The following is a 22526-nucleotide window of genomic DNA, read 5'->3' on the forward strand; positions in this document are numbered from 1 at the left end:
TTTGCACTTGATACAGGAAAACCACGTGATTAAAGCAAGCAATAGTGATACATAAGACATACACTATATCATGGTTAATTTAAGACATACAGTACATGAGGCAAAACTGAGCAGTATTTTAGATTAAAAATGTAAACAATTGTAATGATGAATTGGGTGGTACAATATGTAAATGGGTTTTTGCAGGGCCGGATTAAGGGCCACATGGGCCTGGGGCTGAATATATTCAAGGGCCTATTGTGAGAATTGGGGAGCCGTGATAAGTGCTGTAGGGTGTGGCCAGAGCCACATGGGCATGTACACCCTCTATAATATAAGACCCAATATCTCCCTAATTATGTAAAAATATACACATTGCATCATTTTGTGAGAAAAATATAAATATAATCGTAATAATTATAAATTATGGCCAACTATGGTTGATGATGATAGGCCTATTTCTATGTGAAGGCCTGGAGCTGGAGCTCCATACGCCCCATTGTTAATCTGGCCCTGGGTTTTCTAAGGGACATATTTACTGGCTTGCTATGGGATTGATCATTTTTGCGCAATGTGGGCAATTAGGCACAGTTACACAAACATAATTACATACAGTATAACATGAATGTGCACTCCTGCACTTTTTGTGATTCACAAATGATCTTTAAACATCTACAATATTTTACTGCAAGAAAAAAAAAAAAGTCTTCAATGTGGTCACAGTTTCCATTATCTGCGATATGACATACATCTTTACAAATAATACACAGGAAAATGGGAGCGCTATGAATCCATTTACTTACATACAACTTAAGATGAACAACTACTTCCTATAGGGGATACATATATTTGACTCAGATTCCAAGTTTTACCCATCACTTGCATAATCGATTTACTAGCTATACCTCATTGAGGCATGAGACACAAATTGCCTCATGCCAGTGCAGCCAGCAGTGCCTGATCAATTACAGGCAGCAATATGACAGCCTTTACTGTGTTTGCATGACAAGTCTGCTTTAATGAGAAGCAAGGTAGATAGATATTTGTCCCAGTTTACACCACGCTAGTTTACAGTATGGCACTCAGTAAAGCAAGCACTGCAAATTTTACGTGACATCCAAGTTCTAATATCTGTGTATTTTAGGTTTCCAAATGTAATAAAAAATAAAATTCCTGTTACGTAAAGAGCAAACATTTATAAAACAAAGTATAGTTACACAGAGCTACAGTTAAGCAGTTTTCTAATAAAGGGCTATGTGGCATGAAACTAATAATCTGTATCTCATAAAAAAGTGAACAACTCAACTGTGCAACATCAGTAAAAATTTCCCGTTCTGGTGACAATTCAAATTCAAGTTATGGTTAAGTTGCTATGAGAAATATATTTCATGAATACACTTAAACATAATTTAACTTTACTTATCACAACGTTCTTCAAAACAAGTGTATATTTTATTCGGTTAAAACTACATTTTATGGTACTTTTCAAAAATATAATGTAATGCAAAATAAATATAGAAACATAAAAAGGTGTAAAAACACCCCCCATACAGCTGCAGCTGGGAAAAGACCAAAGAACCAATTTCTCAATCTGCTGGGCTGTGCTTTGGCAGAAGTGACTGATTTGTTGTAGACAACCAGCAGGTATGTAAACAATGAGTGCCATTCTGATACTTGGCTCAATATAATCTAAAATGTTTGAAACTGGCTCTTGTTTCCTGTTCATTATAGAGGATGTGTACATCAGGGACCCTCCCCCCACATTTATCAAATCTTGTTAATAAAGCACCAACCATTCAGCTACTAACTCATTTTTCTAGCACAGTCTGTAAAATGGCAAGAGCTGATTGACTGGTACTTTATATCTCTCCAAAATTTGCTAAATCTCCCTCTGGGTGTCCTATATTCTATGAAGGCTTGCATTTTTGGTTTTGATTATGCTAAACTTTGTTTTTTATTTTTTTAATAAATAGTTCTTATCTACTCTATGCAAGCAGATATTGCGTGGGTTGAATTAACATATGGGCGGTATTCAAATTATATATCATGCCCAATCTCCTTTCTAAAGTGATGTCTGTTATCAAGCATATTGCGCCCATAGTAATCAGGTTTAGCTGCGTAAAGGGTCGGGTGCTTCACCACCCCGGGGGTAGCGAGCTGAAAAAATGATATCACGCCTGTCAGCAGAAACAGAATGGGTGTGGAAGGGGGCAGAAAGAATTGAATAGCCTACCAGTTCAGTAGAAATAAATGATAATGTATAATATACACAATGCCTCATGCTGATATTACAAGTCACAAGTCAAATCATGGGAGGCCATCTAAAAATGGATCTGAAAACAAAATGGTTCCCTTCCATGAGTATAAGCCACAGACACACGTTAAGATCCCTGTATTTCATGTACATGACATATTTCAATAAAACACATTCACCTTAATGGGGACAGGAATTAAGGTATTTAGTAGCTGACCGCTGAAAAAAGACGTTGTTGTAACAAACTGATAAAACATGAATTAAAATTTGTAATGCAAATATTGTAAATCATTGTTACTATGACAACATTGCAGATTTCCCGACATCGTTACAGGTAACCTCTTTGTATGATGCACTGGCGAGACTTCTTGCACTGAAAGAATGAATAAAGAGCTGGCAAAGCTGTAAGCTGAGGTTCATGTGCACATTTTGTACGAATAGGTTAATGGTTGAGTTGTACAGACAAATTGTACTACAGTTTAATTTACTTCAGCCACTCCTGAGTTGGATCTTGCATTTATATCATCTTTCCTGATGCAGGCTCATTGATATTTTTAGTTTTTTTTATTTTAGTTTTTTATATAATTCTGTTAATTAAAAAAAAAAAAAAACAATATAGGAAATTTGGAACAGTAAAAGTTTCTGTCCTTGACATCCATATGTAAAACTGCAATGCTCTGTGAACAGAACACAGTGTTTAAAAGGTGCATTTGTGTTTTGCTTTGTCTTGTTTTTTTACTTATAAAAAAAGTATACACAGCTAGAAAGCTTGCGGTTATCTTTATACAATGTATTGTTCCATTTAGCAGCCTGATAAATAACTCTCACTGCTACGTCATGGAAAAGCTGCACAATGAATATTGCCTTTAAAAATAAAAAACAAAAAACAAAATAAGTGCTGGCATCAGATCACATTCTCTGACCAATGTGACTGCACCAAAGAAAGGATTAAGGAGTTTAAGAATGACAGAGGTTCTCCAAACCCTTGTTGACGTCTATGGACAAGGAACAACGTTGAAGTTCTGAAGAATCTACAGATATATTGTCCTTCCTGTATCCTGCATAAAAATTTCTTGGGTCCTCCCAACAAGTATTTGTGGTGTGTAGATTTTGCTTTCTACAGTGCACCTTCCTAGTACCTGTGAGACTGATGGTATTGTGAACTCTGCTGAGTTGTCGTGGAGTAGCCCAAAGTATTCTGGGGCTGAGAAGTTCCCTGAACGTTGCTTTGGTAACCCAGACGTGACGTGGAGTGCTTTAAGGAAAAAAAAAATGCAAATGTTATTATAAATTAATACAATAATAATTTTTACAAATATTATTATTATTCTTTATTTATATGGCACCACAAAGGATTTGCAGCGCCCAGTTACAGAGATGTGTCCACATATACCTTTCCTCATATTGCGCCAATGAATCCTGTTTGGTGCACCACAGATTTTGCAGTATTTTCACAAAATATGAGTCTTATTTGCAGCACTAATGCCACAAAAGTACAATGCACTAGTGTCCTGGACACCGGGACTACATACAGATGCTGTCGGCGATTCAGACGCTAACCTTAGTAAAAGTCAAAAGACGGGGGACTGATATGAGTGACCCGCACCATGAGTCACACCACATATCGTTATGCTTAATCTGTGACTTTATAACAATTCCTCTGCAACAAAATTACTAATCCTAAAAGCCTAGGATACAGTAAGCCACTTTATATGAGGCTACAAAGTGAACAAGACCCTAAATTCATAAAAAAAGTATGAAAGTCTGGGAATTGCTACCCATAGCAAAGTGTCTAAGTTGCGCCAGCCATCTTAGATACTTTGCCAGCCATCATGTAACCAGACATCGTGTAGCATACTTTAGCTCAGCCTAGATTTCCTCTGTTCTCCTATGCTACACCAGTGTGTTGTCTGGCTTCTGCAGTGAAACCTGTGTATTACTACAGTCTGCTATACCTAGCCTCCTGCACACCTGTGTGCAGGTAGATATTTGTTTACCTGGTTAGGGAGGAGGGTGTAATGGTCAGTAAATTGTTGTGGAGGGTGGGAAAGTTGGTGCTGCTTTGGCAGTCAGAAGGCCCAAACATGAATGAAGCAGTAACATGAAGGGGGGTGACCGATAATGTTATGCCTAGGCGTAGCCTGACCCCTAAATTCGCCCCTGCATAAAGACAGTGTTTGAGAAATTGTTTAAGAAAAATATTGCTGCTGATTTATTAGCGGCTGTCTGTGCAAATACCCTTTGGGCTGAACTAATAAATAATATGGTTGTGGTATAATAGTTCTACGCAATAGATTGATTTTATATATTATTTTAATAATATGTTATGGATTACTAAAGAAGATTTAGCAATGCACCGTATTTGTGATATTTTACTCTCTGTCTCTTTAAGCACTGCTTCCTTTCTTTTTATCTCTCTACACAGTGACGTCACTAGGGGGGTGCAGTGGCAAACGCAGGATTTGCATGGGGGGGTTTCCAGAACTGGGCGGAGCCAATCACGGGGGTGGGGACTGAGGTGACCCAGTATATGCTGGGTCCGTAAAACTAGTGTGTCTGTGTGTGTGTGTATATATATATATATATCTACACATATATATATATATATACATATATCTACACACACATATATATATATATATATACATACACACACACACATACATATACACGGGTGGTCTTCAGTATGCCGGCGGTCGGGCTCCCGGCGACCAGCATACCGGCGCCGGGAGCCTGACCGCCGGCATACCGACACTTATTCTCCCTCGTCGGGGTCCACGCCCCCCCCTGGAGGGAGAATAGAATAGTGTGGCGCGCGTAGCGTGGCGAGTGCAGCGAGCCCGCAAGGGGCTCATTTGCGCTCGCCACACTGTTGGTAAGCCGGCGGCCGGCCTCCCGGCGCCGGTATGCTGGTCGCCGGGAGGCCGGCCGCCGGGAGATCGTAGTGAACCCATATACACATATACATAGCATATTAAACATGCATACATATATATATATATTTATATACACACACATACAGTACACATATATATACACATGTATATATATATATATATATATATATATATCATATGTGTGTGTGTGTGTGTGTGTGTGTGTGTGTGTGTGTGTGTGTTTATATGTATGTATGTATGTATGTATGTATATATATACATGTGTATATATGTAGGCACATGGATATATATGTACTATAATTAAAATAAAGTAAACTTTTATTGCACTTGCAAGTGCCACCAGGAAGACAGCAGGCTGCAGAGGACGCTAGACAGTCATTAATAATACTCATGCAGCTAACAAAAAAAAAAAAAAAAAATTTTTTTTTTTTTTTTTAGTGGAGGGGGGGTTTCTGGGTACTCGGAAACCCCCCCTGGGTGCGCCACTGGGGTGCGGGGAGTGCAGACCGCACTTGGGTGTCACCCTCAATGGGAATGACACAAAGTGCTGCACTCATTTCCGCACTCTACCCCCCTCAGCTGACAGAACGCACTCCCACCGCACCACCTAAATGTTAACCCCCCTCCGCGCCACTAGCACAGATACGCTGCCTCTGCCTAACAAACTGTGTCCCTCCCAAATACAGGCAGCGAGGGACCCACTTTCTAAAAATGACAGGGTCCTGCAGGACGCACTGCGAGTAAGAGTTCCATGTGTGCCTCAGCCAATACTGGGCGGGTCCCGCTCATTACTCGGTGGCCATCTCCCCTGTCAATCACCGCCTCCTGAGTCCTGAGACCTCTGTCGAATTTGTTAGCAGTGGTGGGCTGGCTAGGGGACCACACTCACCACAGTGTTACCTAGGGGTCTATTCATGAAGCATTGAAAAGAGTGGAGAAGTGAGCCTGTGGAGAAGTTGCCCATGGCAACCAATCAGCTGCTCTGTACTATTGTAGAGTATGCAAATTATAAATGTTACGTCAATGCTGATTGGTTGCCATGGGCAACTCCACTGGCTCACTTCTCCACACTTTTCACTGCTTCATGAATAGACCCCCTAGTGTTCCTGACCATGTCCTACGCAGTAACTGCCCTGGTGGTCCAGTGGTTGATGTGACCGCTATCCGTCTGTTGGCATTTGCGGCTGCATCATTATACTCAAGCAGTCTCCGCTGCCGCACTGGTATGGCTCACCACAGAAACGTGCACCTCATGGGAGCAGCAGTAGCTGCATACTCAGCCAGAAACAACTCACTGGCCGCCGCAGCAGTCTCACCTCACACGCTGTGGCAGTGAGCTCCGCTTCCTAAGAGTCTCACCCTGCACTCTGATGGGGAGGGGCTGAAGTGTACAAACCCGATTACCTTCCCATTCAGGAGTTACAAGTGGCCCAGCTTTCAGTTTCTGTAGTCTGCACTTAGTTTACACCTTCATATATGCTGCAGGAGACAAACAGTGTAGGAGATGTACTGAGGCTGCATCTACAAGTGCAAGATTAGTAAAACTAGTGACTGATGGAGGGTGGGGGTAGTGCTTTTTATGTACATTGGGAATGAAGAGTGGGGATCCAATGTTCTTTTACACATCCAGTAGTCATTAAGCAAATACACATAAAAATTACAGTATGTTTTGTGTAGGGGGATCCAATATTAAATTGATAAATATAAAACAAGTGGTCCTTCCACATGGTTTTATATAATATATATATATATATATATATATCTATCTATATACATATCTATATATATATATATATATATATATATATATATCCATATATTATTATGGCACTCATAGAAACATAGAAACATAGAATTTGACGGCAGATAAGAACCACTTGGCCCATCTAGTCTGCCCCTTTTTTATTTTATCCTTTAGGCAATCTCAACCCTTTTTTAACCTTAATTCTTTGTAAGGATATTCATATGCCTGTCCCAAGCATGTTTAAATTGCCCTACAGTCTTAGCCTCTACCACCTCTGATGGGAGGCTATTCCACTTATCCACTACCCTTTCTGTGAAGTAATTTTTCCTTAAATTTCCCCTGAACCTCCCCCCCTCCAGTCTCAATGTATGCCCTCGAGTTCTAATACTTCTTTTCCTTTGAAGAATGTTTCCCTCCTGAACTTTGTTAAGACCCTTGATATATTTGAAAGTTTCTATCATGTCCCCCCTTTCCCTTCTCTCCTCCAAACTATACATGTTAAGATCTTTTAGCCTTTCAGGGTAAGTTTTGTGATGTAGGCCATGCACCATTTTAGTTGCCCTTCTTTGTACACTCTCTAATGTATTTATATCCTTCTGAAGATAGGGTCTCCAGAACTGGACACAGTATTCCAGATGGGGCTGTACCAATGACCTATACAGTGGCATTATCACTTCTTTTTTCCTGCTACTGATTCCTCTCCCTATGCAACCAAGCATCTGACTTGCCTTTCTCATTGCTTTGTTGCATTGCTTTCCTGCCTTCAAGTCACTTGAAATAGTGACTCCTAAATCTCTTTCCTCCTCAGTAGTTTCCATTATAGTACCCTTGATACTATACTTAGCCTTTGGGTTTTTGAGACCCAAGTGCATGATTTTGCATTTTTTAGCATTAAACTGTAGTTGCCACGTTCTTGACCATTTCTCAAGCCTACCTAGGTCATTAATCATTTGTTTGACCCCTCCCGGTGTGTCTACCCTGTTGCATATCTTTGTATCATCTGCAAAAAGGCATATCTTCCCTTCAATACCATCTGCAATGTCACCAACAAAGATATTAAAGAGAACTGGACCAAGTACAGATCCCTGGGGTACTCCACTGGTAACATTTCCCTCCATAGATTGCACTCCATTAACTACGACTGTCTGTTTCCTATCCTGCAACCAGGTTCTTATCCATTTAACTGATTTATAATCCACCCCCAGGCTTTCAAGTTTATTTAGCAGTCTGCGATGTGGGACAGTGTCAAATGCCTTACTAAAGTCTAGATATGCTACATCTACAGCTCCCCCTTGATCTATTATTTTCATCACAGAGTAAAAAAAGTCAATAAGATTTGTTTGGCATGATCTCCCACCAGTAAATCCATGCTGTTTTGGATCCTGTAAGTTGTTTGATTTAAGATATTCCACTACTCTTTCTTTTAATAGTTTTTCCATTACTTTCCCTACTACTGATGTAAGGCTTACTGGTCTGTAGTTACTTGCTTCTTCCTTGCTTCCACTTTTGTGCAGTGGAACTACATTTGCTCTTTTCCAGTCCTCTGGAATAGCACCTGTATTTAGTGACTGGTTAAATAATTCTGTTAAAGGTGTAACCAGCACATCTTTTAGCTCTTTGAGTATCCTTGGGTGTATCCCATCTGGTCCCATTGATTTATCCACTTTTAGTTTTGAAAGTTCTGTTAGGACCTTTTCCTCTGTAAATGTATTTTCATCTACCTTATTTTTATGAATGTCCTTGCAACTTAACTGTGGCCCTATCCCTTCTTCTGTAGTAAATACTGAGCAAAAATAATTATTTAGGTGATCTGCTATTGACTTGTCTCCCTCCACCAAATGCCCACTCTCTGTCTTAAGTCTTATTATTCCTCCATTTGATTTTCTCCTTTCACTTATATACTTAAAAAAAGTTTTGCCCCGTTTATCTACTGACTGGGCCATTTTCTCCTCAGCTTCTGCCTTTGCACGTCTGATCACTTTCTTAGCATCCTTCCGTCTGTCCAGATACACCTCTTTGTCGTTATTATTTTGAGTCTGTTTGTATTTCCTAAAAGCCATCTTTTTTGCTTTCACACTAGTTGATACTTCTTTTGTGAACCACACTCACATCATTCCATGAGATATCCACCCGTGTGCCTTCCTCAAAATTGATAGAGTGGTGGGTTCCAAGGTTCCCAGGGCTTCATATGCTTATTTATGTCTATCTATGGCCCGGCGCTTAGTTCATACGTACCATTAGTATAGTAATATACAGCTATCTTAATTTGGGGTGTGCGCCCTATAGTATAATATATTAGTGTTGCAGCCCATTCAGAAATATCACCAGAATTGTAATTTTTAAAACTTTAAACTTTAACCCTTATTCTCCACACTTTGCACCTACTGCACTAAAGCACTTTAATATGTGTCTGCTTCATGCTATATCTTCACTGCTATTCCCCCCTCGTCCACTAGTTATGGTGACCATGGAGACTGGTGAGCCGCGGTTGCTTAGCGATAACGGAAGCGGACGTAGGCTACGTCAGAGCAGCCTCCCACGTGACCAGAGTTTTGGAGAGCCGCGACTTCCGATCCCGGGGACCCGCCGGCGCGAATGGACGGGGATGGTCTTATCCATTACAGGTATTTAAAGCACAGAAATGTTTGTTGCCATGTTTGTTTGGTTTTTCAGTTATTTGTTTCACAGTATAGCACCTTGAGAAAAACGCCAGGTGGACGTTGAAACGTCGGTGGTCTGCACTATGCTTGCTCACTTTTGATCACTTGTTTGCCTAATACAATGTTTTATTAAGCTTTGGAAAAACCTATGGAGTGCCGCTTGGTTCTTTTATGGCTAAGAGGGGACACGCTACCTTAACCTTGGAACCCACCACTCTCTCTCTCTATAAATATATATATATATATATATATATATATATATGTGTGTGTGTGTGTGTGTGTGTGTGTGTCAGTGACGTGCGGTGAGGTCAGAGGCTGGGGAGGCACACATGGGGGTGGGTCTGGGTGCTGGGAGCCTGTGACCCCCTATTCAATGTAACACACACACACAGTCCTGTCCCCACACTCACTACAGATGCCACACACACACACACACACACACACACACACACACACACACACACACAGTGGCGCCAAGAGGGGGTGGAGGGTACTCTCTACCTGGCACGGGCCCATTGGAGGGGCCCGGAGGGGGCCCTGGTCTCGCTGCCCTCCAGCTTCCTTATTGCTGACAGCCGCATGTCGGGTGGGGACAGAGAGGACTGGCCGCGGCTGCAGCAGCCTTTCTCCCAGCCCAGCAGATGCTGGCGTGTGCTGGGGTAACAGGCAGCTCAGCGGTGGCCAGTCCTCTCTCCAGTGATAAAAGGGAGGGCAGCGATTGCGCCCTCCATTGCGCTGCCAACCACCAGTTCTGACAGCGGCTCCCCCACTGCATGGTGCACACATGCTTCGCGGCCGCATGTCAGGTTTTTTTTAGATATTCAATAGGGCTCTGGCCACGCCCCTTCATTGGCCATGCCCCCACTCATTACTGGGGCCCGGCAAAGCTGTCACTGCCCACACACACACACACACACAGTCCTGTGCACGCACTCACTACAGATGCCACACACACACACACACACACACACACACACACACACACACACACACACACACACACAATCCTGTTCCCACACTCACTACAGATGATATGTGATACCCACGTTTGGGGTATCCCTGAGGTACATTAGGCCAATTATAGTTCCTGCTGCCCGAAAATTTACCATTTAAAGAGCACTGGCAGAGTTAAAACCCCTCTCTCCGGTTGCCTAGCAACGGCCCACGGAGAGGGTTGAGACAGAGGACACTGGGACCCAGTAGTGTCCAGGCGTTTTGGGGAGAGCGGGAATTCCTGGAGCATTGGGGATTGGAGGAAAAAGGTGCGAGAGAACTGAGAGGAGCAGCTCACCGGGAGGAGAAGACTGAAGACCCGCGGTGTGCTGGGGGAACGTGTGCCTGGCTGAGCAGCGTGGAGGATTCACCGCCGCTACACCCGGGAAGCAGGGGAGACGCAGCCCTCATCAGCCCCGTGGAGAAGAGACCGCGCCGTACAGCGGAGAGGAGACAGAGACGCGGCTGAAAGCAGCGGCTAGCCAGCGCACAGGTCGGCCAGCGGCGGCTGTACTCGGGGAGTGGGTGAAGACGCGGCTAGCCGGGACGAGTACCGCCGGCTACCGCCGCACCCGGGAGGGAGCGAACCTGATGTCCGTGGGCACTGAGTAAGAGCCCCGGTGGGTGCCGGAAAGAAGCACCACCGCGTGGGCTCAATGCAGGAGGGATCCTGGCATGGAATACCCCTAAAGTACCGCAGCCATAAGCAGCCATAGCAGCCACAACAGCCACAAGCAGCTACAACAGCCGCAGACAAGGAGACAACCTGCAGGAGCACCCACTCCTGCAACAGGTACCCGGTCACCCTTCCACTTCGGCAGGTTCACATGTAATGGGGTCCGTCAGTAGAAATATACCCTGAGTAAAGAAAGGGGGAAGCCCCTGCCCAGAAATACCCCAACCAGAATCTCCCTTATACTCAAAAGTGCCTTACCACTGTCCAATGCCGTGACAATTCTACATGAACTCCCTCCATACAGTATGTCACCGTACCTGGAGTAGCTTTATTTCCCCTGACTTACTTTTCCGTGGATACAAGTGCCCTTAGGAACCTAAAGGCATGTAATTTCACTACCTGACTTGCCTTTTAGTGGATACAAATACAGTTACCACCGTTATTCATTGTTGCTGTGTTATATTGTAATCAGCCCATCCTGCACACCTTCCCACAGATATTTACCTGGTGTCCGCCGACACTATCTCAGGAAAACACCATTACCGCGCAGGCTCTATTAAATCCGAGACACTGATAGTACACGGAGATCACCGTGCAGGGACTGAATATTAGTACTTGGCACATAGCGCCATCCTGTGGACAGTCTAGGTGATTGTGCCAATTAAGTGCCGGAACATTTCTTGTCTTATAACCCTCATAGTAGGCAATTGTACCGAAGTGTTTGATGTTGTATGTGATTAATTTGCTGAACCATCTCTGTGCCCTTTTTAAGTTTGCAAATTGTGATTGATGTTTGTCATTATCAGATGCCTTAGGGGTAAGATTGGATATGTTGACACATGGCGTATGTGTTTCATTCTAACCACAATTGACCTTACTACGGTGACTAATCGCCTTCTTCCAAATAAAAGTTGTCACCAGCAATTTGTACTATTCTTTATCTGTGGGTCCTCCTTGGGGTGACCATTCTCCTGCCACAGACTCCTGGGGAAGAAGCTACGAGAGATCCTAAATCCTCAAGCGTCATCTGGAAGCGCAGGTACGACACTACACCATCACAGGGGCTGACATTACAGATACACACACACACACAGACACAGTCCTGTCCCCACATTCACTACCAATGACACACACACACACACATACATCCTGTCCCCACACTCACTGCTGTCACGATCCGGGTTACTGGACGCCATTATCTACCTTTCAGGTGTCTCCTGAGGCTGGCTCAGCGTTCCAGGGCCGGGTCTCAGTGATGCTGCTGACGACCTCACTTCACATCTCCCCTCTGCCAGTCCGCAGACGCTGTCACAAGGAACTCTTGTAGTTAGAATGGCCTTTCTAACCCTCCACGGCCTCTGCCGCCATTGCTGCACTTCCAGTACTCAGATGGCTCTGCATGGCGTCTCCTGTCATCTGCGGCCTCTGCCGCCATCATTGTATTTAAAATGCACAAACAGGTCTGCATGGCGCCTCTCGCCAGCTGCGGCCTCTGCCGCCAGCTCTGTGTGTCAAGTACGCAAGTTGGCGTCCACTGTCCTCCGCGGCCACTGCCGCCATTACTGTAATTCCTCACATGGTGTTACAAGCTAGATTTCCCTCCAAATGCCAGTATGGGCGCAGCCATGTTGGTTCTAATCACATGACGCTATTTCCACCAATCCACAGCATCGCTGAACTCTGCCTGATTGTTCATCCAATCCCTGCACTGCTGTGGGTATAAAGGGCCTGTTCCTGAACCAGGAAGTTGTCAGTGCTTTTGTTGTCATCTCCAGTGTATTCTGTCTCTGCTCCTTGTGGTTGATTATTAAGTTCCAGGTATTCCAGCTCCTGTGTCTTCATTCCACCAGAGACCCGCACCAATCACCACCTTGCGGTGCAGCCTGACTCTAGTGTCCTCATTGCTCTCTGCGACTGGCAGTGCTCTAAACACCGGCTTCCAGCGTCTGGCTCCCAGCGGTGTTCAGCTTCATGATATCATTGGTGCTCCGCCATCGGTTATCCTGACACCATCGGTGGTCTGTCATCTACTCTTCAATACCACCGATCTCTAGCGTCACCAGTGTCATTCAGCTCTCCTCCTGTTACACTGGTTCATCTGCACTTCTTCAACAGTTCTTCATCAGGTCCGGTTCCATCCGGCAAAACCGGCAGTCTACGTGTACCATTTACTCCACAGTATATTCAGCCTCTGTACAACATCTGCTGGTCAGTTCCCGCCTCCATTTCACTGTTCAGCGGATAGGTGTTGGTAAAAGGACTTTCCATCTTCTAACCTCCCAAGCTTGCCTTGTTGTGAATACCACACCTAAGGACATTCCATCTACTGCTGCATCTTGTGGAACTGTGTACTGCATTTAAATCATTTACATATCTTACTACTGCAACTGCCGATGTACCATCTGAACTGTGCTAAATAAATACTCATTACTTACATCCTTGTTGTCGTGGTCGCGCCTTCGGGCATTGGTGGTGCAAGTCCATCTGCATGTCTAGAAGTCCCATACTGCCGCCCAGGTTTACATATACACCAGCCCCAACAACTGAGGCCTCTCCTGGTCAGCACCAGCCCTCAGTTGTGACAACTACAGATGATACACACACACACACACACACACACACACAGTCCTGTCCCCACACTCACTACCAATGACACACACACACACACACACACACACACACACACACACACACACACACACACATACAGTGGCGGATCCAGGGCAAAATGACAGGGGGGGCACCACGATAGGGAAAGGCGGGCGGGGGTGGGGGGGGTTGTTCTTTTTTTCGAACTCCTGGGATGGTGGGTGTAGCCTCACAGGGAATTCCGTACTCACAAGCCACTACCTTGTTTCATCACGCTGGGGGCATGGAGTACAGGTCTGGTGGGTGACAGGGTGAGTATGCAATGACAGGTGTGGTGAGGGACAGGGACAGGTGTGGTGGGGGATAGGGACAGGTGTGGTGGGGGACGGGGTGAGTGTGCGGGGACTGGTCTGGTGGGGGACGGGTTGAGTGTCTGTGGGGCAGATGTTGTGGGTGACAGGGTGAGAGAGTCTGTAACCAGGACTGGGCAGAGCACCCCTACCCACCCTTCAATGCCTACCTCCACAGCACTCCCCCACTTCAATGCACTCTCCGCACTTCATCACATCACAGCTTCTCCAACACCATTATACACCTCACAGGACAGAAGACCCCCCCTACCCCCAGAGAGAGCATCTTCCTCAAGCACAGAAGACCCCCCTCCCCCTGTGACATTTCTCCCCATATTACCAAAGATCCACTGCAGCTTTGTGGGTGCCCTCTCATCCTCCATCACGCCTTCTCACCCCTCTGCACTGCTGGTTGCCGGGGACACCACTCACACTGACAGCAGCCGGAACGGGGAAGCCGGAGGAGAAGACGCCTGTACTGGCTCTCTGGTCAACCGGGGTCTCCAGCAGGCAGAGCAAACGCCGGGGCATGGAGTAAGGTGTAGTTTCACGATATGATATGCAGCCAGCTGCCTGGTGACCGGGTGCTGGGTCACACGCTAATGGGTTCGGGGCCACATGCAACCTGCGGCCCCACAGCCCTTGCAGCTATAGTGATCCTAAATGACAGGGGGGGCACGTGCCTGGGTGCCCCCCCCCCCTGAATCCGCCACTGCACACATACATACATACATCCTGTCCCCACACTCACTACAGATGATACACACACACACACAGAGTCCGGGTCCCCACACTCACTACAGAACACACACACACACACACACACACACACACACACACACATGCAATCCTGTCCCCACACTCACTACAGAACACACACATACAATCCTTTCCCCACTCACTACGGATGATTCACACACACACACACACACACACACACACACACACACACACACACACTGCTACTCACTATAGCCACTGTGCACGGGTGGCTGCTGCTGGCACTTTAGATCCCCATCTCCATCCTCCCCTCACACTGCTCAGCTCCAGTGTCTGTGTTCCTGCACTTCCTGGATTGGTCACATGACCAATCCGAGCTGCCCATCAGAGCACAAGTACGCCCCCACACTGAGGCACGCCTCCCATTTCTCTTTTCTAAGAAGCATGATTGGCAGCTGTGCAGCCCAGCCCCGCTGAACAGGCAGGCTCTGACAGTGTGTGAGATGAGGCTCACCTCTGGCTGCATCATCTCTGTCTCTCCCTGCAATTCCCAAAGCTCTGCAACTCTGGCCAGTTTTTTCTATAAAATGCTTGCAATAATACAAAGAATATGCTTAGAAGTTATAAGTATCTTCTTTGTGTTATTCCAATCATTTTTATAGTCAAAACTGTAAAGTATGACAGGGAGCGCGCGCGCGTGCGTGCGTGCGTGCGTGCGTGTGTGTGTGTGCAGTGTAATATAAGATTGTGCTACTGTGTGGCGTAATTTGAATTGGAGGTACTGTTGGTGGCCACATCCCTACCTTGTTAGACCACACCCCTTCATACAACACCGGGTGACACCAACCCTAGTGACGCCTCTGTCTCTACATCTGTATTTTGGGAGTGAGAAGGCTCCCTTAGCAGCAGCAGAAGACACCTTGCATACTCAATGCCAGAAGAGTTTACTTATTACCCTTCTAAGTTAAGCTAGCATTAGGCCCTTTCATGCCCTGACCACATTCCTTCCTGCGGACATTCACAGAGAAATTTGACAAAGAAAATAATTTTGTCATATCATAATATTTAATTTCTGTTTGTATTTATACAAATGATGACTATTGCTTGCTTTGTTAAATCCACCCTGCAGCAAGATCAATACCACCAAACGTACAGCTTTACTACAAGCTAAATAGTAGACATTTTACACTTTAATAATGTTCAACTGAGATATCTGTATCTGAAAGCAACTAAAACACAGTATAAGTATGTGCAAGTAGTTTAAAGTACAGTAATGTGTTGTCCCATAGATAATTTGGAACACTGGATTTTATAGTGAGAAAAAGCAGTTTTAAAATCCAAAAAGGGAGAAATGAATAGGAATGATATTTCCCTGTCACACAATAGGTAGCATGCAGCGTTATAACAGCCAAAGTACTTTCTGTGTGACAAGCAGACACTGTGTTATTTAACTACTTAAAGGGGGTACTCACAGAGAGATCCACACTTAAAATCTAAGCAATCTGACTAGATTGCTTAGATTGTAAGCACAGATCACTCGTGTGTACCCCCACAGCGATAGCGATGCTCAGCCCCGCACATCGCTATCACCGCATACATGCCTACCCTCCCGGAATGGCCGGGAGGCTCCCGAAAACCGGGTGACCCTCCCGGCCCCCCGGAAAGGTGGGCTAGCCTCCCGCTTTCCCCCTCGGCCGCCCGCAGCAGTGAACAAGTAGGCGGGCCGAGGGGGTCCGATGACGCGATTCGCGCTGAGTTGCGTCATCGTAGCTCCGCCCCCCGCTATGCAGCGCCTTGTTTCTCGGCACAGCACAGCGGGGGGTGGAGTCACGATGACGCGACCCTGATGCAACGCCCCCGGACCGCCCATCCTGCTGCTGGCCACGCCCCGAACCACCTGTCCTGCTGCCGGCCACGCCCCCATTCACCTACAACGCTGCCTCCTCCCGGAGGAGGAGGCAGCAAAGTAGGTAAGCCTGTATCACCGGTGCTAGACTGGCCTGCATGCAGGCCAATCTAGCACGTCGCTCATTTTACCCGCTGGGTGAAATGAGCGCCTCCCCCATCCTCCCCCGCATCGCTTAGCACACATTGCGCTGTGCTGAGCGGCGGGAGAGATGTGTGCTGAGCGGTTCGCTCAGCACACATCTCTCCCGTCTATATGGGCCTTTAACTGATGATTTTTCACTTCAAAAATGTTCATAACATTGTTTTTAATAACATTTTTATTTAATGTACAGTAGATAAAAAAGTATTTTTTAAATATTTAAATAATATATCACGTAAACTGGGGGGCACAGTGGGGCAGTGTGGTCGCAAGTGATTTGACCATTCCAGTTAAGTGGTTAAAGGCTCCTGCTGGACAGTATACTGTACTTCACAACACTGCATTATGTGGCTGGATATATCACACCGTATGTGACATTAATGTATTGTTTTGATGCAAAATACTGTTTTGCTTTGCTTGTATGGACATGGTACCCATGTAAATTAATGTGCTAAACTAAGATAACTGCATTATTATTCAGTGGATAGAAATACACTGTTTACAATGTGCAGCCTACTTTGGCATTTTCCTCTCACACTGCAACGGAATACTTATCTCAGATTACATCCCCCTATGACATGGGACGTGGTGAGGTTTCAGCAATGTCTATTTTTTCCTACAGGTGAATAAGAGTGGTTTAGCATTACATGGAAAAATGTGTCACCAGTCTGTTGTGTCTGCTTATCTAACAGTGAGGAATGGAAAGAACCATTTATGCAGGAACACATGAAGACTGGTAAGAAGGTGTCAGTTGTGAAAACCACATTGGCTGTTTCAGCATGTGCTCATTGTTTCATCCCACACTTATTTACTGCCAAGCAGAAGGCATACAGCATAGTATCACAACCACCACTTGCTGTACACAGGACATAACATTTTATGGACAATAGCATACCATCTCTAAAAAACTAGTCAATTACACACAAAATACCAGTATTATTGAAACTTATTAAGGTTTTACAAATAATACCAGTCGTTTGATGTTCTGATAAGGCTTATGAGTTATGAGCTACAAATGTAAAAACCCAACCTCTACACCAGTGTTTTTCAACCACTGTGCCGTAGGACACTAGTGTGCCCTGAGCAGTCTCCAGGTGTGCCGCCATGGCCGGACTGGCCATCTGGCACTACTGGCACATGCCAGAAGGGCCGATGGGCAGGTGGGCCGAACCGGTTATTCAGAGAGACGGAAAGGCCGCGCGCAGTGCAGCCTCCGGCTCTCTGGTTCCATGGTCTCCATGGAAATGGGGGCGTGCCGCGAGTCCATGCCCCCGGACTCATGGCGCGCCCCCGCAACCGTCGCCATGGTAATGGGGGCGTGCCACAAGTCCACGACATAATGACTCGCGGCACGCCCCCTGTGACGTATCCTCGCCCCCCCCCCTTCAGCGCGCGCGTGCGTTCACAAATGTCAGGGCCGAATTAAGGCCCCAGTCCGTCGCTGTGTGCCGCCATAGAAGCACAGTCAGGCCCGTCAGTGTTTTGCCGCTTCTGAGGCCCTGGAACGATCAATACTGGTGGGTTTAGTGGTTGCAGAGCCAGTTCTAATTTTGGGCCCGGGCAGTGTTGGGCTCTTCTGGAATTCTCAGATGTGGCTCAGACATTACCTATGGAGAAGCTGCAACATGATATCCAAAGGACATGCAACTGTACCATACATCACCATTATATTTGAATGTGCCTTGGCAATATTAAAATCTTCGACAAATAAAGTGTAATCCTCCTTATAGAGCGCTTTTAACAACTGCAGCTGTTTTCCTTCGTTTATGGCAGGTCAGCTCACACTGCCCAAATATCAATTGTAGGAAAGGGATTAAACCAAGGCAAAATAACAGCACTGTTTCTCAATTCTAAACTAATTAAAATGTCTCAATAAAACAGTTAAAATGTCCAATTCCTCCACATGAAGAAAATCCACTATATCACGTCAGTGTAAGTAAAAACAAAAGTCCTTTTATTCAAAACATTCATTAAAAAGTCTCTCAATCAAGCAGGGGCAACTCCGGCAGGAGAAAAGAATGTTGCCACCTTACAGCCATTGATGGTGAAGAACCATTGGTACTCCCCATCTACGGCAAAACCATTGATGGCCATCCCTACACCCCACTTTTGTTTAATTTTCCCCTTTCAAATACACCCCACCCTCCCCCCAACTTCTACAAATAAAACTCTGATTTAGTGGCTTATGTACTAAAAATTGCGGGAAGTGTTTTGATCATTGTTCATTGTACATCTAATTGTACATCATATTGTATTATGAACCCCAACTTATTGCAGTAACATCATATTGTGTTATGAACCGCATCTTATTTCGTTGACCATAAGAAGAATTAGCTAGGCTAGCGATCTGCAAAAGCTAGGCACACACTAGACGACATTTTAAACAAATTTGCGATAACGACCATTCGCAACAAACAAATTTGTTTTGTTTTATCGTCCAATGTGTATGCACTATATCACTAGTGAGTTGTTAAAGATAATCTCTGTTGTCTGTACATGCAGCTCAGGACCATATGTGCAGTGTTTATGCTACCAAAGACGAACGACATGTTAAGTTAGGCTGCAAGCCAACAATTTGGTAGTGTCAGACGACTCACGTATATCGTTTGGTCCTGTGTAAAATCACTCAGTATGTACGCACAATATAGTTTGTCTGGGAGTTCAAGGGAAATTGTGAGTGACATCGTATTGTGTGCATGTTGTCTAATGTGTACCCAGTTTAAGATAAGATGTGCTCATCTTTCTTCTGGACTTACCCCAATTTGGCGGACTTCCCCAAAGGCTGCAGTAGTCCAGCGATATGACTCTTTCTACTACCACTTCTGTGATTTAAACAGACAGCACTGTTTTTATTGCTTCTCATCGCTGGATACTTCCCATTGTTTTAACCATTTTTAACTGTATACAAGTATTTTAATAAAACAAATGTTGACCTATCTGAACATGCTATTCTTTGCCAAAGAACTCTCATCTGGATGAAAAGTTCTAAATTGTGCATTATATAACTTCTTATTGTCACTGAACGGAAATGAAAATAGGGCTCATTATTTTACACAATTTATAATTCAGTGGTTCCTTTTTATCAACACACAGTCATAGTGATAAAGGAGCACCTGATAATCTGAAGGCATCAGAGAGGGTCCACCAGAGTTAGCGGCTGAAGGCCCTATGCGTGGTTTCTTGTTTGGAGGCCCTGGGTTAAGGCTGGAGTCTTGGTTATGTTGGAGTGCTGCCCCTGTTGCTCCTCCTGCTCCCCTTGTACCGTTTGTGTGGCTGCTATTCTGCTGCTGAGCCGCTGTCTGCTGTTGGTTTGCTGCTTGCTGCTGGTGCTGATTTTGTGCCTGTTGATTCTGAACATCAAAGCATTTACCATGTTAATTAATGGAACACAATGTTATCAGACTATTGTATAAACATGCTGTACACAAATGTACTTCTTCAGCCATGCGCATCACATTTGTAGTATTAGGGCGGGATTCAAATCTTCTGTCCCTCCCTCCCGCCCCCATCGCTCCTGCTGGCAGTATTCAAATGTTGCTGCCGATGGGTGCGATATCAGAATTTCAGCTCGCTACCCACAGGGGTGGTGAGCTGAAATGCGCGAAATAAGTGACCCATTTGTACGCCCAAACGGGACTTTCTGCGATCGCGCCCATGATTTTAGTCTCTTATGGGCGCGATCAGCGCGATAACGGGGGTCAATAGAATATCGTCCCGCGTTCTCCCGTCACTTTAGATGGGAGATCGGGGGCAATAAAACATTTGAATCCCACCCTTAATGTGTGAATTAAAAAATAACACAATATTTTAACACAGATTATTCTACTGTAGTATGCAAGTGACAAAATACGATGGCTTTAATAAACACAAATCCCATAATAATTACCCTTCCGTGCATAACATGTAGCCTGAGTATGCAGATATCTCTATGTATTCTCACTATCCATTCACGTTTCATAATTTAACAGCAACTTTAGAAGTTATATTTTATTATATACTTGAGAATTAAACTAAATTCAACAAACTGCAAACATTTTCCTATGCATCTTTAATGCAATACAATGATGATTTGAATACTGTAGGTGAAACGTTATTCTCCTTAATCATTAACATGTACAGGGATTGGACATGGTAAGAGGGCTACTCAACATGAGATGTGTACAAACCTGACATGCTCAAGAAATTGTCGGCATAAAAGGTGTTGTATTGATAAAATAGGTTGAAAGGTGGATCACACGAGTACAAATCACATATTTGTCTATACCAAACCAGGCGTGAAATGCCCACATTCAGTTGTATTAAAATGTAGTTTAAGTTTTGTGTTTATGTATATAACTCATAGATCTTCTATAAACAAATGCTTTTAAATTCAAGGCCTTACATAACTCATTATGAAGACTCAATCTGCAACTTCAAAGTTTGCATAGATGCTAAATCCAAGTAGGGTAAAGGTCCTCTGACATCAGGGGGAGGAGCAAGGCTGGTGGGACAGCACTTTCACTATCCGGGTCAACAACTACTCCCTACCAGAAATATGGTGGCAAGCAAAGCAAGCCTGTGTTATGCACACCAGTGCCTGCAGGAAAGTACTGGTGTCAGAACTGTTATGCACTCCAGTGTCTGCAGGAATGTACTGGTGTTTGAACTGTTATGCAAAACAAATGGACTCACAGACAAACTGGGACCTGCAAGGGTACATTTCGGGTCCCGAGTTCTGACCTTTCTCCTCATTCTTGTCACAGGTCACATGGTAGTGACATCACAGGTCTTTTAGCCAACTTAGATTTAGCCATAACCAAAAACAGAGTGCTCAGTACATACCTGTTTAGGAGAGTTGAGTACGGGATAATACCGACCCAGCATCCTGACTGTTTGACATGCCGACAGGGGTGCATGAGGAAGCTAAGCATTATCCTCTTCCTCACCCTAACCCTCGGTTCCCGCAGCCTAACCCTAACCTCCAGACCCCCACCCGTAGCCTAACCCTAACCCTCCCCCCACAGCCTAAACCTAACCTTGCAGAGATACTAACATTCTGGATCCCGCCTGACGGGATGCCGACGTCGGTATTCTAACAGGTGCAGGGATTTTGGTGCTGGCATTCTGACAGAATCCCGAGCACCGGGCATCCCAACTACATCCCGTTTAGGATTTGGTTTTCTACAATTAACAAAACAAAGTTGTAGGGAGGTGCTAATAATATTATCTTCATGAATTTCTACATGAATAAAAAAATATAATCACATTTCTCCTTCGTCCTAGAGCAGGGGTGGGGAACCTCCGGCCCGCGGGCCGTATACGGGCCGCGAAGCCGTTTAGTCCGGCCCACCAGCTTGTGTCAGTGAGACACGCTGCCGCTCAGTCCGGCGACAGCGTGTCTCAGCTGTCAGAACAGGGAGACAGGGAGGAGAGCGTGGCTGTCGAGTGGGAGCGGCGGCGTGTAGTACTGCAAACCAGCCGCCGGTCCGTGAGCCAATCATTGCTCGCGGACCGACAGCCAATCAGGAGCCGCGGCTGCCGGTCCGCGAGCTCTGATTGGCTCTCGAACCGGCGGCTGGTTTGAAGTACTACACGCCGCCGCTCCCACCCGACAGCCGCGCTCTCCTCCGTGTCCCAC

General features: G+C 45.2%; 1 protein-coding gene across 2 annotated transcripts in view; it reads right to left on the bottom strand.

Annotated features, from left to right (window-relative positions):
• Positions 1 to 1409: 1409 nt before the first annotated feature.
• Positions 1410 to 22526, bottom strand: part of CDK19 (cyclin dependent kinase 19) — a 589804-nt gene continuing 568687 nt past the window's right edge. For both annotated transcript variants that reach the window (XM_063917135.1, XM_063917136.1), the window contains exons 12-13: positions 20023 to 20259; positions 1410 to 3488 (exon numbers count right to left, since the gene is read on the bottom strand). In XM_063917135.1, coding sequence (XP_063773205.1) covers positions 3366 to 3488; positions 20023 to 20259 — 360 coding nt within the window. In that variant the 3' untranslated portion in view covers positions 1410 to 3365. The remainder of the gene's footprint in view (positions 3489 to 20022; positions 20260 to 22526) is intronic.

Source organism: Pseudophryne corroboree, chromosome 4 (assembly GCF_028390025.1).
Source record: "Pseudophryne corroboree isolate aPseCor3 chromosome 4, aPseCor3.hap2, whole genome shotgun sequence".
Taxonomy (NCBI): Eukaryota; Metazoa; Chordata; class Amphibia; order Anura; family Myobatrachidae; genus Pseudophryne; species Pseudophryne corroboree.